The sequence below is a fragment of the Akebia trifoliata genome, chromosome 3 (genome assembly GCF_017979445.1).
Source record: "Akebia trifoliata isolate Shusen 1 chromosome 3, ASM1797944v1, whole genome shotgun sequence".
NCBI lineage: Eukaryota > Viridiplantae > Streptophyta > Magnoliopsida > Ranunculales > Lardizabalaceae > Akebia > Akebia trifoliata.
In genome coordinates this window covers 34599707-34617768 of record NC_141377.1, presented here as the reverse complement: position 1 = coordinate 34617768, position 18062 = coordinate 34599707, and the positions used below count along the sequence as shown (strand labels likewise).

At 35.5% G+C, this 18062-nt stretch overlaps 1 protein-coding gene across 4 annotated transcripts; it reads left to right on the top strand.

Annotated features, from left to right (window-relative positions):
- The first annotated feature begins 2100 nt into the window (after positions 1-2100).
- Positions 2101-16362, top strand: SGS3 (XS domain-containing protein / XS zinc finger domain-containing protein-like protein). Of its 4 annotated transcripts, none has more exons than XM_086434646.1 (6): positions 2101-2388; positions 11502-12602; positions 13207-13501; positions 14127-14371; positions 15542-15699; positions 15865-16362. In XM_086434646.1, exons 2-6 carry the CDS (start codon positions 11520-11522, stop codon positions 16094-16096), a joined length of 2013 nt encoding a protein of 670 aa, XP_086290772.1. In that variant the 5' UTR covers positions 2101-2388; positions 11502-11519; the 3' UTR covers positions 16097-16362. The 4 variants fall into 4 exon arrangements, with proteins under 4 accessions (XP_086290772.1, XP_086290769.1, XP_086290770.1 ...); XM_086434643.1 differs by having other exon boundaries at positions 2102-2369; XM_086434644.1 differs by lacking the exon at positions 2101-2388 and adding an exon at positions 4778-5043.
- The last annotated feature ends 1700 nt before the right edge of the window (positions 16363-18062 follow it).

Here is an 18062-nt window from a genome sequence, read left to right as displayed (position 1 = left end):
TTGAACGGAGTTTAAAATCGCCTCCGACCAATTTCTAAATTTTTCTTCCGACGAAAATCGAATTTCTTTGCATCCACGCATAACCCTCGACGAGAGGAACAACTTTCCTTCTTGCGGCTAAGCTCGGATCGTTCTCGTTTAGCGTAGATCTGAGTTTCAAATATCGAGAAAAAATGATTGAGAGTTGTTTGGAGAGGAGAATAAGAAAATCTGATTTTTCTAATAGAATTCAGATATTTATATAATTTAAATTGGGACATACTTGTCATTTTGGGACTTATTTTTTTCGAATGTCGAATTGGACAAACTTATACTCTATTTCGGGTGATTTTTCGACATGGAACTAATGATATGATCGATTTCCTCAAATTACGTCTCTAAAGTATCGTTTGCCTATTGGAAAAATATCTAATGTGAAACTCGAGGATTTGATAACTTTTTCAATCGACTTCAGATTTAGGCGTGCTTACAGGCTAAAGTATGTTTCTCGATCCTTCTAAATCTATTGGTGAAGTTAATTTTCTTCAAATATTAAAAAATAAGAATCCATACTTTTAAATCAATGCACGAATCTAAAATTCTTTCCTCGAGATACATTTTAGGATTTTCAAGTCATTACATTCCATCTTATTATTATTATGGCTTGTGGACAATTGGATATTATTAATGTTGGCTTTTATTAAGTATGATTTCTCTAAATATTCTCTCAATAAAGGATTTGGAGGTTGGTTGTGATGTTATTTACTAGTGGTTTTATTTTTAATGTTGTATTTGTTTTTAAGATATAAAATATATTTATTAGTTGAAAGGAAATTAAGGATATTCCATGAGTCAAACTGCCCAAATTATCTGATTGGGGCAAACCCGAGTTCAACCCGATTTTGGAAGATCAAGCTTGGGTTGAGCCTGGGTTTCCCCTCCAACCCACCCAGGTTGCAGCCCTAGAGAAAATCATGTCGGTAGTTTTACTGTTTGTTTGATAAGGGTACGAACTCCTCGATAATTTTTTTTTATTTATGGAAAATGAATTCCATTGTACATAGGGTGCATTTGATTGCATGGAAGGAGAAAACCCTATTGATAATTGACTCTATTGTAGACATCAAATATGTTGTAACAACTAGTTTTTTAATATCCAAGAATTGAATGGTGAACCACTTTTAGGATCCATCTTACAAGTAGCCTGCCATGGATAAAAAGGGTTATAATATATTTTAGAAAGAATTTGAAAATCAACGAAATTTGCATGGTGAAAATTCAACAAAGAAGAATAAGTAAATTTAGAACATATGATATAAAACACAATAACACTCTCTCCCTCATGTTAGGGTAATTTAGACTAGGGGTGTCAATTGGTACCCATTTAATCGAAATTGAAAAATCCTGAGGATCCCTGTCTATTATAACTAGCTAGAGTTGGATCTTTCCTTTTCTGGCTTAAATGAAAAAAATCAGATAGATAGATATCCAGTATTATAGTCTATGATTCCTTCTTAAACCAGCTCCACATTTGGATTTATTTAATTAAAAATCAAAATTAATGAAAACTGATAGAAAAAAATATCAAACCCATTTAAGGATAATTTTTTACCATTCCAATTTTGGTTCCACTAACTTGAAAATCGGAACTAGAACTGATCCATAGTCACTCATAATTTAAACATATCCCTCAATGTTTTAATCAAGATATGAGAGGCCACCTTTGGTTTCAAATTGATGGCATATCCCCTTGACCTTGGTTTTACGAGATCAATTGAAAATAAGCAAAATGCCCTCATCTTAAAACTTCATTATATTTTACTTCCCAAAGATCCTATCTTGTTCTTAATGTTTAAAAGTTGAAGTACATAGAATATTATCAGTGAATCTATCCAAGAGTAGAAGACAATTGGTTTGAAAATAAAAATTAAAGATTTGGGATAAGTTGTAAACAAGGGCATTTAAATCATTTCTATTAGTCTATAAAAAAGAACCAAGGTCAAGGGACATGTTATCAGTTTGAAGAACAAATAGGGATTCTCTCAAATATTCACGATTGACCCCTTTTCAGTCTTCAGTCTTCACTACGAACTCCTCCTGAGTGGGTATTGGGCAGTGGGTTTTGTGTGTTTCAGTTATTTTCTAAACCTAATTTAATAAATTTTGGTGTCCGGACCCAGGCTCTCCTATAAAATGCTGAACCGCCGGTCGTCTTTTTCACGCTTTCAGTATTTCTTTCTGCGAATCCTTTTTTTACGGCAGTGTGTCTCTTTCCCCACATTTCGTACGTGCCGGTCCCCCGGGCAAGTGTGTCAGCTTTTCCGGCTTTGATTACGGCAATCGCTGTCATTTTCCGTTGAAATCGGCCGGGAGTCGTTGATTCCGGCGTGGTACTCTCTCTCTGTTTCTGTCTCTCTCTCTCTCTCTATGTATCTATCTCACAGTCTCTATTTTCTCTCTAAAGCTTTCTTTCAGTTATTTTTCTCTGTTTATTAGCATTCTGTGTGTGTGTGTGTGTGTGTGTGTGTGACTTTATGTAAAGTTTTCTTGCAGTAGACGGCAAAGATTAAGGTCAAATAAATTTCATTAGAAACCCATAGATCGTTTTGTTCTGGTAAAATCGATTGATACAATCCATTTCTCCATTACTTGATGATTTTTAAGTATTCGAATGTTTATCTTCATTTTAGTATTTGTGTTTCTTAAGTTTAATTTCAACATCATTGCTTTTAACAATCTATTTTGTTTAATACTGTTTTATAATTGCTTGTAATCAGTTGAGATGATTTGGGTATGTTGTGGAAATCCCAAATATGGCACACTGAAAAAGCTAGAACTAATATAATATATGGCTTAAGATACAGTTGAATGGAAAATAAATTCATGTTGCTGACCCCAAATATGGGTTACAGATGATAATGATGATGATGAAGGTCTGGATAAATATAGTGCTTGATTTCTATATAATTTGTAATTAAGGCCCTGCTTGGTATGCTGCAAATCATTTGCAAATGCAAATAATTTTCTGAAATCAATTTTACCGGTGCTTGATTATACAATGCAAATGATTTGCATGGATCAACTAAATTCTTAAGAACTTTCAGCAAATGACTTGTGGCACAAAAATTACCGCAAATCATTTAAAAAATCACAGTGAATTTTTTTTATTGCAAAGATCAACTAATCTCAAAAAAAGATTTGCAAGAGATTTCCCAATGGTTACCAAGCAATAGTAAACCACCATTTACATTGCAAAACATTTCCAGTGCAGATCATTTGCTAATTCAAATGATTTGTAGTGTACCAAGCATGGCTTAAACGAAAATTCAACAGAAAGCCCTAGTTTCTCAATTTCTATGCTGTATGTAATCTAAGTCACTAAGCTTTTGGCCCATATGGTTAAAATCAATTTCAAATGTGATGGAAATCTATTGGTAGTATTTTCTTTTGCAATTATTTTTTCCCATGATTTTGCATCTCTCTTCCTTAAAACGTTCATTATTTGCATAAATGATCAAAATATTTTGTATGCTAAAATTTAATAAAGTTAAAACACTACTAATTTGAACTTAACTATAAATTTTGGGAAGATAAATTTTCTTTTGAAATGGTTGCTATCTCACGAAAAGCTTAAAAAATAGGCTTATTAGAATACTAGTTATTTTTGAAGATGTCATCATCAGTAACACCACCATAATCATAAGGGTAAATGCTAGGACATGCCATGTTTTTTTGTTTGAAAGATATTGAAGATCAGTTATGAGGCCATTTTATTGGTTATAATGGTCTTTTAAAAAAAGAACTGTAAATAATGCCCTTTGTTGCCCTAGGTTATGCCGTCATTTAATATTTATATTTAAAAAAAAAATAGAGAAAATGTTTTCAAACTTAGGTAGCCTTGCTTATAGGAAAAAAAATAGTTTGTCTTGTTCTTTTAATATATATATGTATATATATATATATATATATTTTTTTTTTTTGACAAATAACTATCGTTATTTCTATTATATAAGTTCAGGTTTAAAATTTTAAGTTTGATATGATTTTGGAGATTGAATTTTACATTTTTTTTAACATTATACATGGGCCTAACATTACTTCGTTACCATATGAACACAACGATAATAAGGGTAACACTTTATGTTAAACAATGCGCCTATTTATAGTTACTTTTTTTGTAAATAACTATAAATAAAGCCTTATTACATGGTAGATAATGGTTCTATTTAATACTTTGTTTTTTCATATAGTTATTAAAAAACAATAACTTGTTTTTTCGTAAAAAATAATTTTTTAACACAGTTAGCCTCATTCTTTCTAGACTTCTCTCTCTCTCCCTCCCTGAGCTCTTTTTTTTTTTTTGAAATATTTTAAATAACTATCAATATTTATATTATCTAAGTTCCTATTTAAAATTTCAACTTTTGAATATGATATTAGAGATTCAATTCACATTGTTTCAAATTCATTTTTTTAATATTTTACATGGGCCCCACTGTCCATCGTTATTTTGTTACCATGGGTTCAATGGTAATAGTGGTAACACCGCTGGACCGTTACTTTTTATAATGTCATTTAATACGGTAATGATGGAACATAGTTGGACAATTTCAATCCATTGGGATTGTATTCTATGTTTCAATTTATTTTAAACCCCAATTGTTTTAGTTATTTTTAAACCCCAATTGCATTACCATTGGGATTGCATTTTTTTTAATATTATACATGGCCCCCAGTGTCCACCGTTATTTTGTTACCATATGGGCTCAATGGTAATAGTGGTAACACCGCTGGACCGTTACTTTTTATAATGTCATTTAATATAGTAATGATGTCCAGATTCAGGCTTTCCTGTAAAGGTCGGATTGCCGGTGGTCTTTCTCATTTCTTTAGTCTTGCCTTCTGCAACCCTTTTTGGTAGTCTCTATCCCTTTCCCCACATTTTGTCGGTGTCGGTTCACGACAAAGTTTGTAAACTTTTCCGATATATCCTGCGATCATCGTCATTTCACGTTGAAGTTGGACGGAGATCATTCTCGATTTCAAGATCGGCTCTGTGTGATAGTAATAAGTTTCTCTGCTCTCTTTGTCTCTCTCTCTCTCTTCTCCCTCTTATCTATAAAGCTTTTTTAGTTCGTCTCTCATTCCTGTAATCGCTCTTTTTTTCTCTTCTTGGAACCCTCTGTGTGTGTGTGTGTGCCTTCAATTTTTTTTGTTATTTATTTATTTATGGATTGTAAAGTTTTCTTGCATGCAATGACATAGACTAAGGTCGAATAAATTTCTTTAGCGTGTAGATCACTTGATTTGGTAATCTAATAATTGAGGAGGTCTTCGGGTGGAATCGATTGATAAGTCCATTTCTTCATGCAATTATGTTGTTTCTTGAGCCATTTAGAACTGATATCTCTCCATTATTTGATGCTTTAAGTATTCTTGTGTCGCTCTTCATTGTAGTATGTAAGTTTATCATGTTCAATTTTGATGGCCTCGCTGCATGTTGGGTAAATGAACCATCATTGATCTTTACAATTTATTTTGTACAATGATGTTTTGATTAATTTACATGGCCTTAGAATTGCTTGTAATCGATTGAGATGGTCTGGAATCTGGGTATTTTCTAGAAAACCCAAAGATGGCACATTGACAGTCTGATATGGCGTATGTTTAAGGCTTTGCAAGACAAGTCAAAAGCATAAATGACTTGGCTTGAGGTAGTAATAAAATAGATGAAGACACGAGCCTTCACTTAGGATATGGTTCAACCGCTCAAGATAGAGTTGAGTGGAAAAATAAATTCATCTTACCGGTCCAATATGTGGGACAAAAATGATAATGATGATGAGGAAGGTTTAGAAAAATCTGGTACTTAATTTTTATCTAATTTGTGATAAAATAGGAACTATAACAGAAGCCCTTAGTTTGTTAGTTTCTACCTTTGAATGTAATCCAAATCACCAAAATCCTCATGGTTAAACTCAATTTAAAATCTGATGACATCTTACTTTCAGAAGGAATGAATCCTGGTGAACATAAGAGGGTCATAGTTTTTGTGTGTTGGTGGGATGCAGATCAATCAGTTTTGTTGCATGTTAAAAGAATTTGCAACTACTGTTCACTGGAGCCCTTGTATTTTTCTTTTGCTGTTTTTTTTTTTTTTTTTTCTCATGAGTGCATCTCTCTTCCTTAACATAGAAAATAATTTGGCATTGATTTCACTAATTATCGTAGAAAATGATGTAGAATTGATTTACTCATTTACATAGGATAGAGTCACTGCTGATGGAAATGTATCTGGTTTAGATGCATGTAGGATCATCAACTACGCCTTTTTTTTTCCGCAACGGTACTGTGTGAGTTTTTATGCTATAAGCTATTATTGTGGTTTATATGACTTCTGTTTTCTTCCTCTATACTTTTTATTTCCTTGGATGCTAATTTGGAATCCATAATTGCGATTTTTAAGTTTAAGTTTCCAGACTAAGTAGCATGTAATTTAAGAATTTGAGTCATTTTTCAGTTGACTTTTTGATGGTCTGAGTTAGAATTTCGTGCAAATCTTGGTAGTTCTGAAGATGTTTTGTTCCTAGCTGGGGGTAGTGCATCAATAGTTGCATGCTTCTCTTTTCTTCTCATTTAATCATTTCATTTTCGAGCATTGGGAACTTATGGAGAGGTGATATGGTTCGCTGGTCTTCTTTGTTGATCTATCCTTTTCTTTATGATGGGGTGGAGTGTTGGTCTTGTTGTGTTTATTGTTCTTGAAGCTAGTGCACCCTTAAAGGCATGGATTCTGATCCTTTTAAATCATTACTTTTTCCATGAAGTTCGAATCTTATGAGTGATTATAAAGGGTTTGGACCTTTAGTTCTACCTTACATGCCCTCCCAGTAAGAGTATATAACTAACTAGCCTTTGTATGCCTCCTGACCACTTTTTTTTGGGATTGTGTCAAGTGCTCAAATCCTTGGTTTTAAAGCTCAAAGAAACTACTGGAGTTGGGTTATGAAGATTTTCAAGTGATTTGGAGACTATTTTATCATTTAGTTGAAATAATTGTTGTTAGGTGGACTATGCCAGCGAGTATGGTAGAGGTGTTTAGTAGCCGGTGGGATTATGTGTTTCCATTTCGTGGTCAAGTTGTTTGGTTTTGTTCCGTTTTGTCGTTTGTTGGGATACATGGAAAGAAATGTCCTTTTATATATTTGATGGATTGTGGCAGGCTTAGCTTTTATATTCCTTCTCAGTTGCACACCCCAAACTTTTTCTTCTGAGGCGGCATTATATGGAGATCTCTTGGTTTTTACGACTGTTGGGGCATCTAAAAGAAAATAACAATATGGTTTTTGATGGGTTGGAGAGACTTACCTACATGCATAATTATATCCATCAAAGGACTTGTTCCTATTGTTGTCTTAGCTAAGAGATATTTAATATGGGTGTTCTTTGAAGCGCAGTTTCAGTTGGGAGCATTTGGTTTTCATTGAAGAGGTTCTTTTGCCCTTGTGGCATTTTATATTGTTTTGATCAGTTTTTTGCTTATACTTTTCGGTTTCTCTGTTAGGGTAGGTCTTCTCAACCTCCTTTTTTCTAGTATCATTTTTTTTTGTCAATAAATACCTTATACCCATAAAAAATGTAATTTAAGGAGAAGGAGCAAATCATTGAGAAGATAGTCCTAAAATTGAAAGCTTACTTTTTAAGATGATCTGTGGTAGTAAATGATTATTTCTAAAAATTATGTTTCCCATTAGTTTTTTAAAAAGTCTTTCAGGTTTGCCTTTTTTTTTTTTCTAGGTCATTTTTTGTTTGGGATTCGTCCCATTTTTATGCAATTGTCATATGTAACTTAGTAGCCAAATCCCCAGGGCCCCACCCAATTGCAAAATGGTTGAAGTTTAAACAGTAAGCTATGTTCAGTGGCATCCCCAGTTGTGAAGAATAAATTGGTTATCTATTTGTTGTTGCAAACCATGAAATGACTAGTAACATGTAGTCCACTGTGGAGTCTTTGTAATTGTCTGTTTTGAATCACGTTTTTTTTTTCCTTTCTTCAAGTTGAGAATAACTTTAGATAGCATCAAAGTGCAATTGCCTAGTTGTATTGCGAGTATTGGTTAACTTAATGCCAAATTGTTGAAGTGAGACAAGTAGGGTTCTAATATTGATTATTCGATGGTGTGCAATGGTTGTTTCATGCTAGATTTGTTGTGACATGCATATAAAGATGCACAATATTTCTAATGTGAGATTTTGGGCTCCATTTGTGCGTTTACCACACATTCAATTTATGGGAGTTTTTTTTTTTTGGGTGTTGGGGGGTCTTAGTATTAGGGTGCCCTTGGTAGCATGATTTGGATGTGTGAATTTCCGAAATCATGTGACTTGATCAACAAGTCGCATGGGAGTCTAAAGTTGTGCCTTTCGCATTTTTTCACACTTCCTATGACTTGAACCTTTCATGGAGGTATGATCACCCAGTCGTCTCTCTCTTTCTCTCTACGACTTTGATCTATCTTTGTTAACTACCATTGTTGCCATATTGTTGGAGATTCCATAATTTGTATCCTAGTCATTATCAGAATGACATCGCCACCATTGTCGTCATTGTCTGATATGGCACTCACATGATTGTCTTCCTTTTCACTCTTTAGATTTTTTCCCTTTGTTTCTTAGATATCTTCTTGTCATTGTTAGGACAACAGTCATTGTCGGAATGACATTAGCACAATTGTCTCCTTTTTTCTATATTTCTCTCACATATTTTATTCTCAATATCTCGTTCTCTCTCTTGTTAATATTTCTCTTATGGACAACCGGATGCCTATATTTCGAAGGCCTGGCACCCCTACAATTATGAAGTATCACATGCCAACGTAATCTTAGAGAGTTTGGTGTGAAAATTAACCATTGAGCACCATTGTACTTGATATTAGGTGGCCTTAATGTGTAATTGTTGGATCCTGTGCATATATATCTAGATAAAGTTTTCTGCATATTTAAGCTTCTTTAGTTGGTTGTGTTCTTTGCATCCGTTGTTTATATACTAAGCATGGAGACAATAGTATATCTCTTGGTGGTAGTGGTGGCATTTTGGAGGGATCAAATTGTCCTTAAAAAACAAAAAAAGTCAAGTCAGTTTTTTTTTGTTTTTTTTTTTTTGCTTCAACCTTTTCCATGTTGAATTTGTTAAAAACTGGCAAATCATTGAACGTCTTATGTTGGTTTTCCTAAATGCATAACATCAACAAACTGGTTTTCTTAGTGGGTCTTATGTTGCTTTGAGGTTGCCTTTCATTGGCGATTAATCTCGATAAGTTGAAGGTATTTGGTGTCAGCTCATTTCCTAATACTGAGCTACTTCTTTGGTCTTGACTCTTGGGGATGTCAAATGGGCTTGTTTCAGCTTACTATCTTGGCTTGCCATCTGAGGTGACTTACAAGAATAAAACTATACGATATTGAAAAGGTGGGTTGTCCATGTGAGCCTTGTGGAAGTTGAGCTACCTTTCTAAAGGATGAAAATGACATTGATGAAAAGCATTATTGCAAGTATTGCTATCTTTGCGTACAAGGTCTGAGAGTTTGGAACTATAATTGGATAAATTGATTTGTTTTTTTCCCTAGTGGAATGATAAGGGTGGGGCTCATAGATTCCATGTAGTGAATTGGATATTCATTTTTTTACCAAGAAAGAAGGACGCATAGTATGTCAAAGAATTAGGTCATGAAGTCAATGTTGTTGGTTAAATGATTGTGAAGGTTTGTTGTTGATCAAGATAGCCCATAAAAGAGCGTTATACAGGCAAATATTGGTGTAGGAACTTTGGTTGCGAAAGTGTTGAGAGTTTGATTTTCAGTTTAGTGAGGATTATGGAGAGGGAGGTCTTCTCAAAGTTCTTTCTGGTTTTTGTGATAGGATGACTTTTAGTGTAGGTAAATGGGGATTTGATTATGGGAGAATCATTAATTTGGTACATCCCCTCTTAAAATACAATTCCCAAATCTGTCCTTGATTTCATCAAATAAGATAAGATGTTGATTCAAAATTTTCATGGTTTTGGCCAGGATCAAGTTTTCTTGGCATTTTGATTTCAAAAGGAGCTTCCCATGTCCTAGGTTCAAATCCCCTGGAACCGCTTCACCATTCAAACCACTAACCTTTAACTAAAAAAAAAGGTGAGCTTCAATGATTGGGAGGTTATGTCTATTGTTGGCTTTATTAGTCAGATCTTATCCATTCCCATCTCTCCCTTGGATGAGGATTGACAGGTGTGGGTCTGAAGTTGGGATGTAGTTTTCTTCGTCAAATCACATTATCAATCCCTAGCATATGCCTTTGGAATTTCAGCTATAGTCGTCTGTGGTCCCAAAATCCCATTAAAGGTAGTTTCTATATATATATATAGAATCTTGACTATGGACCATATCATTGCTTGGGTTATCATTTTCATGGATTTTTATTTTTTATGCACGACTAGTAACGAATAGTCAATCATTTGCTTATCCATTAAAAATTTACATGTGCAATTTGGTTATTTCATTTTTTATTCCTCATCTTTTGGTGTTTCCCTTGTTTAGTATCATCTATCTTTCAAAATTGACAGGCTTAGGCCTTTACCTTTAAGAAATAATTTTTTGTGGAGTTCAATTCCGTTGGCTGTTTGGGGGAGAATCTGGAAGGAGAGAAATATCCGTGTTTTCGATTGTAAGGAGCACTCTCACAAAATCGTTAGCATTTTAGGTTTCCATTCTTTGGTGCTAAAGTTTTTAGTTTTAGGATGTCTTTCTTTCGGTTCCTTTTTTAATAAAGTACATTCCTATTAAAAACAATTTTGTTGAAGGCACTCTACATTATTATTCCCCCTGTTTTCGTTCAATACCTTCACATTTTACTGCTATAGATGGCTGTCACGCACTTGATCTTTATGCTCTATTTTCCTTGCCCTGTGTGCTTTCTGGTTGTTAGGTTTTTGAAATCTTATCGGCCTTCCTGTAAAGATTAAAGGAGTTTCTTGCTTCAACCCGTCTCAGGTTGCGTTTGCAAATCCTTGAAGGGTCTCATAGCTAATGAGTGTTTTGACTCGAGGAGAAGAGAGAACATATTATGTTGTAGGCGCAGCAGCAACAAACATAATCTGCCTTGCTATTCCCCTGTTTTCCTTCAATGCCCAACATTTTACTTCTTTATGACTGTGTCCTGGTTTTTATCTTTATGATTGATTTTCCTTACCCTCGTGGTATGCTTTCTGTTGGTTGGGATTTTGAAATCTTCAAAAGAAATTTCTATTTGAAACTGAAATTTCTCATGTATCATGTATGTAATTGCTTTATTTGATGGGGACCAGCTGGCATTGGGCTGTGCTCTGAAAGCACGGTGAACAGTATTATTATAACAAAACAATATTGATAATTTGGTGAGGAAATTCTATGTTTGGTTAAAGATGTAACTATATTAGATGAATTTTCATATATGAAGTTTTTTTATTTTTGACTAAAGTTCTCTCAAAACAATGATGCAGGAGGGTTGCAGTATCAAAATGAGTTCAAGTAAAGGAGGACCCAAGGGGAAAGGTGTTGTTAGCTCACAGTATGGATACTCTTCCGGAGGCCCCAATGTTGGTAACAACAACCCTAAGGTTGACCAGCTGAGCAGGGCTGTGGCGGATGTAAACATTGATTCTGCAGACGACGGTAATTGGGAAACTTTCTCGAAGAAGAACAAAAACCGAGTTGCAAAACAATGGGGGCCTCAGAATTCTGCTCCTAAAGCCTGGGGTCAACCAGATGTGGTCCAGAAACTTGGCCTGGCGGGGAATGGGGGGAGAGGAAAGGCTCCTGGAGGAGCCTGGCAAGGACATCCCGTCGATTCCAAGAGGTCGGCTGGCCGAGGAAATGCAAAGGCGGTCCAATCATCTCATACGAGTTGGGGTAACAATGCTTACATGGCACCCCCTCCCGTCATAGCTCCCCCATTGCAACATGGGTGGCAATGGAAGAATGCTAATGCTGGCTCTTATCAATCCAAAACTTCAGAAAGTGTTCTAGGCGGTGAAAACAATACCTCAAAACTTCTTCCTCACGGATCTGTTGGAGGAGAAGATTCTGGGTCTGATATGGATGATGGCCCTCGCAATCGAAATGATGTTGACGAGGAGGAGGACGACGATGATATGATCGATGACAGTGATGATGATTTCTTAAGTGATGACTTCGATTCTGATGGGAGCGTAAAGAGCCATGAGACCCGAAAGAAGAATAAATGGTTTAAGCCATTCTTTGATGAATTGGATAATTTGAGTGTTGAACAGATAAATGAGCCGGCAAGGCAGTGGCATTGTCCTGCATGTAAAAATGGTCCCGGTGCCATTGATTGGTACCGAGGACTGCAGCCCTTGATGGCACATGCGAAGACGAAAGGGGCAATAAGGGTGAAGCTCCACCGTGAGCTTGCGGAACTCTTGGATGAGGAACTAAACCGAAAGGGAACTTCTGTGATGCCCTCTGGTGAAGCATTTGGTAAATGGAAAGGTCTGCGTGAGACAGTTTCTGATCATGAAATAGTTTGGCCTCCAATGATAGTAATTATGAATACTAAACTTGAACAGGATGAAAATGACAAGGTACGATCACATTATTCCATTCATTTACATATGGTACTGCGTCCTTTTTTACCCTTTTATCGAAATGCTTTGCGTCTATTCGTGATTAAATTCCAATGAAATTCACTCCCTGATGAACTCAATTTCAAATGGGAGTAACATAAAATTCGTGGTACTCCCAAAGAAACTGTGTTACACTTTGTAATATTCTTGAGGCATGATGGTGCTTTTCTAATGTGACATCTCCCAGTTGGAGTGGGAAATCCTCTAGAAGATAAGGAAGGGACGTTATGGTGGTAAAATACTTTCTGGGATGAAAAAGATAAATCTTTTACAAGTAATATTTATCTCTCTGTAGAATCAAAACTTATGGAAGCATTATGTTCCAATTACACAAATAAATATATTATGGTGCCTTTAGTGATCTTTTGGTCCTGTTTTATTCTGACAAATGCTGTGAAATCAAACTGGATACTAAGATAATTGAGACTATGTCTTTGAATTTTTCTTACATTTTCCAGTTACGGGTTCCCTTTGTATTATAAATTTTTCTTTTCCTTTTTGGTATGGCATCTCACGCACTCTCTCTCTCTCTCTCTCTAAATCTGTTGAATGGGATTTTCAGTGGATAGGGATGGGAAATCAAGAGCTTCTCGAATATTTTAGTTCATATAAAGCAGTGAAGGCTCGGCACTCTTATGGTCCACAAGGGCACAGGGGAATGAGTCTCCTGATATTTGAGAGTTCAGCGATGGGCTATTTAGAGGCTGAGCGTTTACACAAACATTTTGCTGATCAAGGAACAGATAGGGATGCTTGGGATTATCGTAAAGTGCTTTTTTATCCAGGTGGAAAGCGCCAGTTATATGGCTATATGGCGCGCAAAGAGGATCTAGATATTTTCAACCAGCATTCTCAAGGTCTGGTTCTCCACATGTGACTTATATAACCTCGTCGTCTGTGCTTGTGTTGGTGTGTGAATTCATGTGCCTATCCGTGCATGTGATATCTAACTAATTATCCTAGCCATCTCGTCGATGCAGTATCGTTTGTTGAGTGCTTTTCAACCATTAGCCTAATTTATTAGTCAGCAATATATATGTGGCCATTAAAAATATTTATTAATCTGAGGTCGTTATCGTCAACCAGCAGTCTCACGATCAATTCATTGCTAGGAACTTACATAGTATTTGTGCAAGCCATTCACTCTCTTTTGCTCCATGGTTTTGGATCATTCATCTGTTAGATATATTGATGAATCTACACCTAGGCCCTGCTTGGTTGCTGCAAATCATTTGCAAATGCAAATAATTTTCTGAAATCTATTTTACTGGTGCTTGGTTACACATTGCAAATGATTTGCATAAATCACACTGAATTTTTTTTTATTGCAAAGATCAACCAATCACAAAAAATTATTTGCAAGAGATTCCTAATGGTTACCAAGCAATTGTAAATCATTCCCTGCAAATCATTTGTACCAAGCAGGGCCCTAGTCTCTAATTTTGTTTTAGACCGATCTTACAATTATGTCTCATGGATTAGGTAAATCAAGGCTGAAGTTTGAAATGAGGTCATACCATGAGGTGGTTGTTGGTCCAATGAAACAAATGAGCGAAGACAATGAGCTACTGATCTGGTTTAAGAACAAGGTTGCTAAAGAACAGAGACATTCAAAGGCTCTCGAAGAATCATATGGGGTGGTGAGCGAGATGCTGCGCAAGACAAAGGAAGAGAACCGCATTGTGAGGCAGAGAACGAAAATGCAACATGAACAGAATAAGGAAGAGGTAATATTGGAAATCAATAATGTATTTCATCATTACTAAGTTGTTATAAGTAGTCGCTTCTAGTTATTGTTAGCCGAAAGGGATTCACACTCCACTTTGAGCTGTGCTTGTGCTTGAATTAACAAGTAAAATGCGGGCCAGTTGTCAAAGCTCACTGTGTTTTACTTGTTAAGTGTATTTTGTATAATCTACATAATTTTGAAATGCTTAGGTTAATAGCCCTGGTGGCATGTTAATATAGGACCAATTCATGGACTCATTACTCTCATGTTCAATAATTTATGCCAGGTATTAGTATATTTTCTTAATTTCAAGTGTTCAGAGTTCATATTTTGTTTGTTGCATGTGTTATAGTGCCAACGAATCTATATTATGTGTGTTATAGCGCCAATAATTCATTAATAATTGTTTACAGTCCTAATTGGCCCTATCCATTAGATTGAAGATTTTGGAACCCTATTTTATAACATTAAAGCATGTATTCCAAGCACCCCCACCTGCTAGATTGGGAACAATCCTCTGTAATTACACTTATTTGTGGGATGGTTCCACCGATCAGGTTTGTCCCTTTAAGGTCTTAATGACATTTAGCCTGTTTTTAAAATTTTCTGATTTTCAATTTTGTTCATAAATGCCTCACTTCTGCATGCATTACTGGTATTGATCATAGTATTAAAATCATGTTAGTAAAACAGTATGGCAATGCAATGCTTTATGTTCCATAAACTTGTAATTACTAGTGATCAACTTCTTAAATATTGAAGGAAGTTAATCTTGTTCTTAGATCAAAGGATTTTAAATAGAACTTTCCAGGTGGTAGTAGATTTACAGTTGCAGAAAATATGCAAAAGTATTAGACATTCATTGTAAGGTAAACATATTATGAAATCTGAAATAAGTCGAAAATATTGACTCAAAAACCCAAGTTTTATTTCTAATATCTAGGTATGAGCTTTAGATAATGTTTTATGAACCTTATATGATTGGCTTGAGATTAGATATGAAATGGCATGGTTGGCATGACCACACAGTGTGGGCTTGTGATGCACCATATATCTGGGGCAGATGGCCCTTGATGGCAGTCACATTATTTTCTTATGGCATTTTTCTTGTTTCCATATTATCTTTCTCTTAATAAATTTCAATTTCTTGTGATGCATCCTTTTCTAGATGGATTATCAAGAACAATTTTTCAAGGATCAAATCAATATTATTCATGAAGCTCTAGAGGAGAAAGAAAAAGCTTTCGAGGAACTGCTACAGGTGGAACGCAATAAAGTAAAGAAATCAACCGTGGATTCCAAAACTAAAGAGGACCAAAAACTGAGGTATCAGCTTCTCCTTCCCTACCCTTGGAAGTTTATCCTTGCTTGTACCACATATTATCGATTATATTCCAAAGCATGTGTTATATTTGATTGTTACATTGATCTGGCTTAATTGACTATCCATCAATTTTTGGTGCTTCTTATGACATGTGTGCTTTATCCCAGGCGCGAGGAGGTTGCGAAATTTATTCAAACCCAGGCTAAAGGGATTGAAGAGTTTGAAGCTGAGAGAGAGAAACTGATCAAAACACATGAAGATAAAAAGGTTGAGATGAAGAAGAGGCATATGGAAGAGGAAGTTGAGCTCGAAAAGGAGTTTGAAACGGCTCTGACCATGCTCATGGAACGGTACACTCCACATCCTTCCGGGGAAGGCACCGCCACTACTAACTCTTGAAAGCAGGAATTTCCATGGAGTGGAGATTCTTGCTTGTCTCTCTTCTCTTCTTTTTTTGATTGGCTGCTTGAGAACCGAATACAAAGACTACCAACCCCTCAGCTGAGAACAATTATACCTGGTCTTTTATTTACTTCAGATTAACTTTCAATCATAGATAATACTATGCTGGATACTGGCAGTTTTCTAAGTGATGTACTGATGACAAACCGGATTTATTCACATGTTTGGTTGAAATATGGACAGATACTGGTTAGTAGATTTAATGTGTTCTTTTGCTAGCTTAAAATTTTTTTTCTTTTAATTTGCTTCCTTTGATTTTTTTCCTTTGCTTGTATGGCTTGATGAGGGATTTCAAACGGAGTTTTTGTCCACAGCATAATCCAGGGTGGTGAAGAAGTTTGATTCAGAAAAATGCTTTAGTTTTTAGTCACCCACATGCATGGTTGTGTGGTGGGGTTATATATAAATCTGTTCTTTTGTGCTGCTGCTGCTATAGAGCCAAGAAGGATTGTATTGCTTAAGAGACTTGGCTATTTATATGGACTACCACTTGTTGCGTGGTTAGTGTTGGCATATTGAGGGACAACCATCTTGAGTTCCACACTGATTATCACACAAACAAGGGACCATCTCTCAAAATTGAACCTCTCCTCTAAACTTTTCTCTTCTTCTGACGTACGCATTCTGAACGTGATCGATTTGTTTGGTCAGCATGTTTGATGTTCTTTGTTGATCATGCTCAGCAAAATTAATGCTGAATATCTCAATGGGTCACTGATGCATGGTTGCTATTGTTGATGCAACTAGTTGCTTCGGTTACAGCACTGCAGCTTTCCAGACACTTGTTTCCAAATGTGGCCCGAGTCTCTTTGGGTAATCTTTATGATTTTCACATTGTAGTCGATTAATCATGTTGGAGTATTGCTGTTTTCTTTTCTTTCTCATGGAGTTAAAATTGCCTTATCTGACTTGGGATCTGCATTTGATGGCCACTGAGACTCTCCTGAACTCAACCTCAAATCAAACTTGGAATTAGCCTTCGAGATCACTTAGGATATGCTCGTGATTTCTAAAGAGGACAAGTTTACGGCTGTCAATGGATCAGATTAGGCCTAAAATTCAATTGGTTATCATCTAATAAATAAATTTGGATTTCAATAATGACTTGATTAGATTAAGCTCAAATGTGATAGCTTACAGAATCAGACAGAGATTTGATCCTAGAAGGATGCTCATGAAACATAGACGAGTGAAGGAAAAAAAATGTGAATTATCTAGTAGAGGTTGAAGTGGTTAAAATTAATTTACCCTTCTTCCAGTGATTGAAAGCCTGAATAAGGCCTACTCTTTGGGTGAAAAGTCGATAGTTCTCGACTACAAGTTGAAGTTGGGGGGGGGGTATTTATGTTATTTTTCTTAGTCTTGTAGAGTATACTGATGTCAAGAAATGTGCCATCAGTTCATAAATATAAGAATATCTATAAATAAAAATGAGCTCCAAGTGGAGGTAAATAAAAGTGATTTTAGTAATTTAAAATTAATAGGTATAAATGCAATGGAACTCATCTTATTTTAGATTCATGATCGATAAAAAAAATCCCATAAATTTAAATGAAATAAGGGGGCATTGTTTAAATTAAATTAAATTATTTTGATGACAGGGTCTAAGTAGGCCTGACTAGTAGGATCGAGGCAATTAGCCTCATAGAGCACCATATCTCGCCTAAATCCTCTAGGTACATGCCATACCCCTACAAATCACGCATGGTATGCAGGGATAAATCCATTTGACTGGCTAATGAGGGGGTTTGAATTCAACACCTCTCCTAAATAAAAAAAAAAATGGATTTCACCCTTCTCTCTCTAGAATGCTAGAGAGTAGAGATTTGACAAAAAAAAAAAAAAATCTCTAAAATTTAATGTAATGAGAGGGCATTTTTAAAATTTAAAAACTTATACCTAT

Coding starts and splice junctions, on each gene's coding strand:
- SGS3 (XM_086434646.1), top strand. CDS start 11,520: ATGAGTTCAAGTAAAGGAGGACCCAAGGGGAAAGGTGTTGTTAGCTCA. Junction 14,372..15,541: donor ATGAACAGAATAAGGAAGAG/GTAATATTGGAA, acceptor ATCCTTTTCTAG/ATGGATTATCAAGAACAATT. Junction 15,700..15,864: donor AAAGAGGACCAAAAACTGAG/GTATCAGCTTCT, acceptor GCTTTATCCCAG/GCGCGAGGAGGTTGCGAAAT.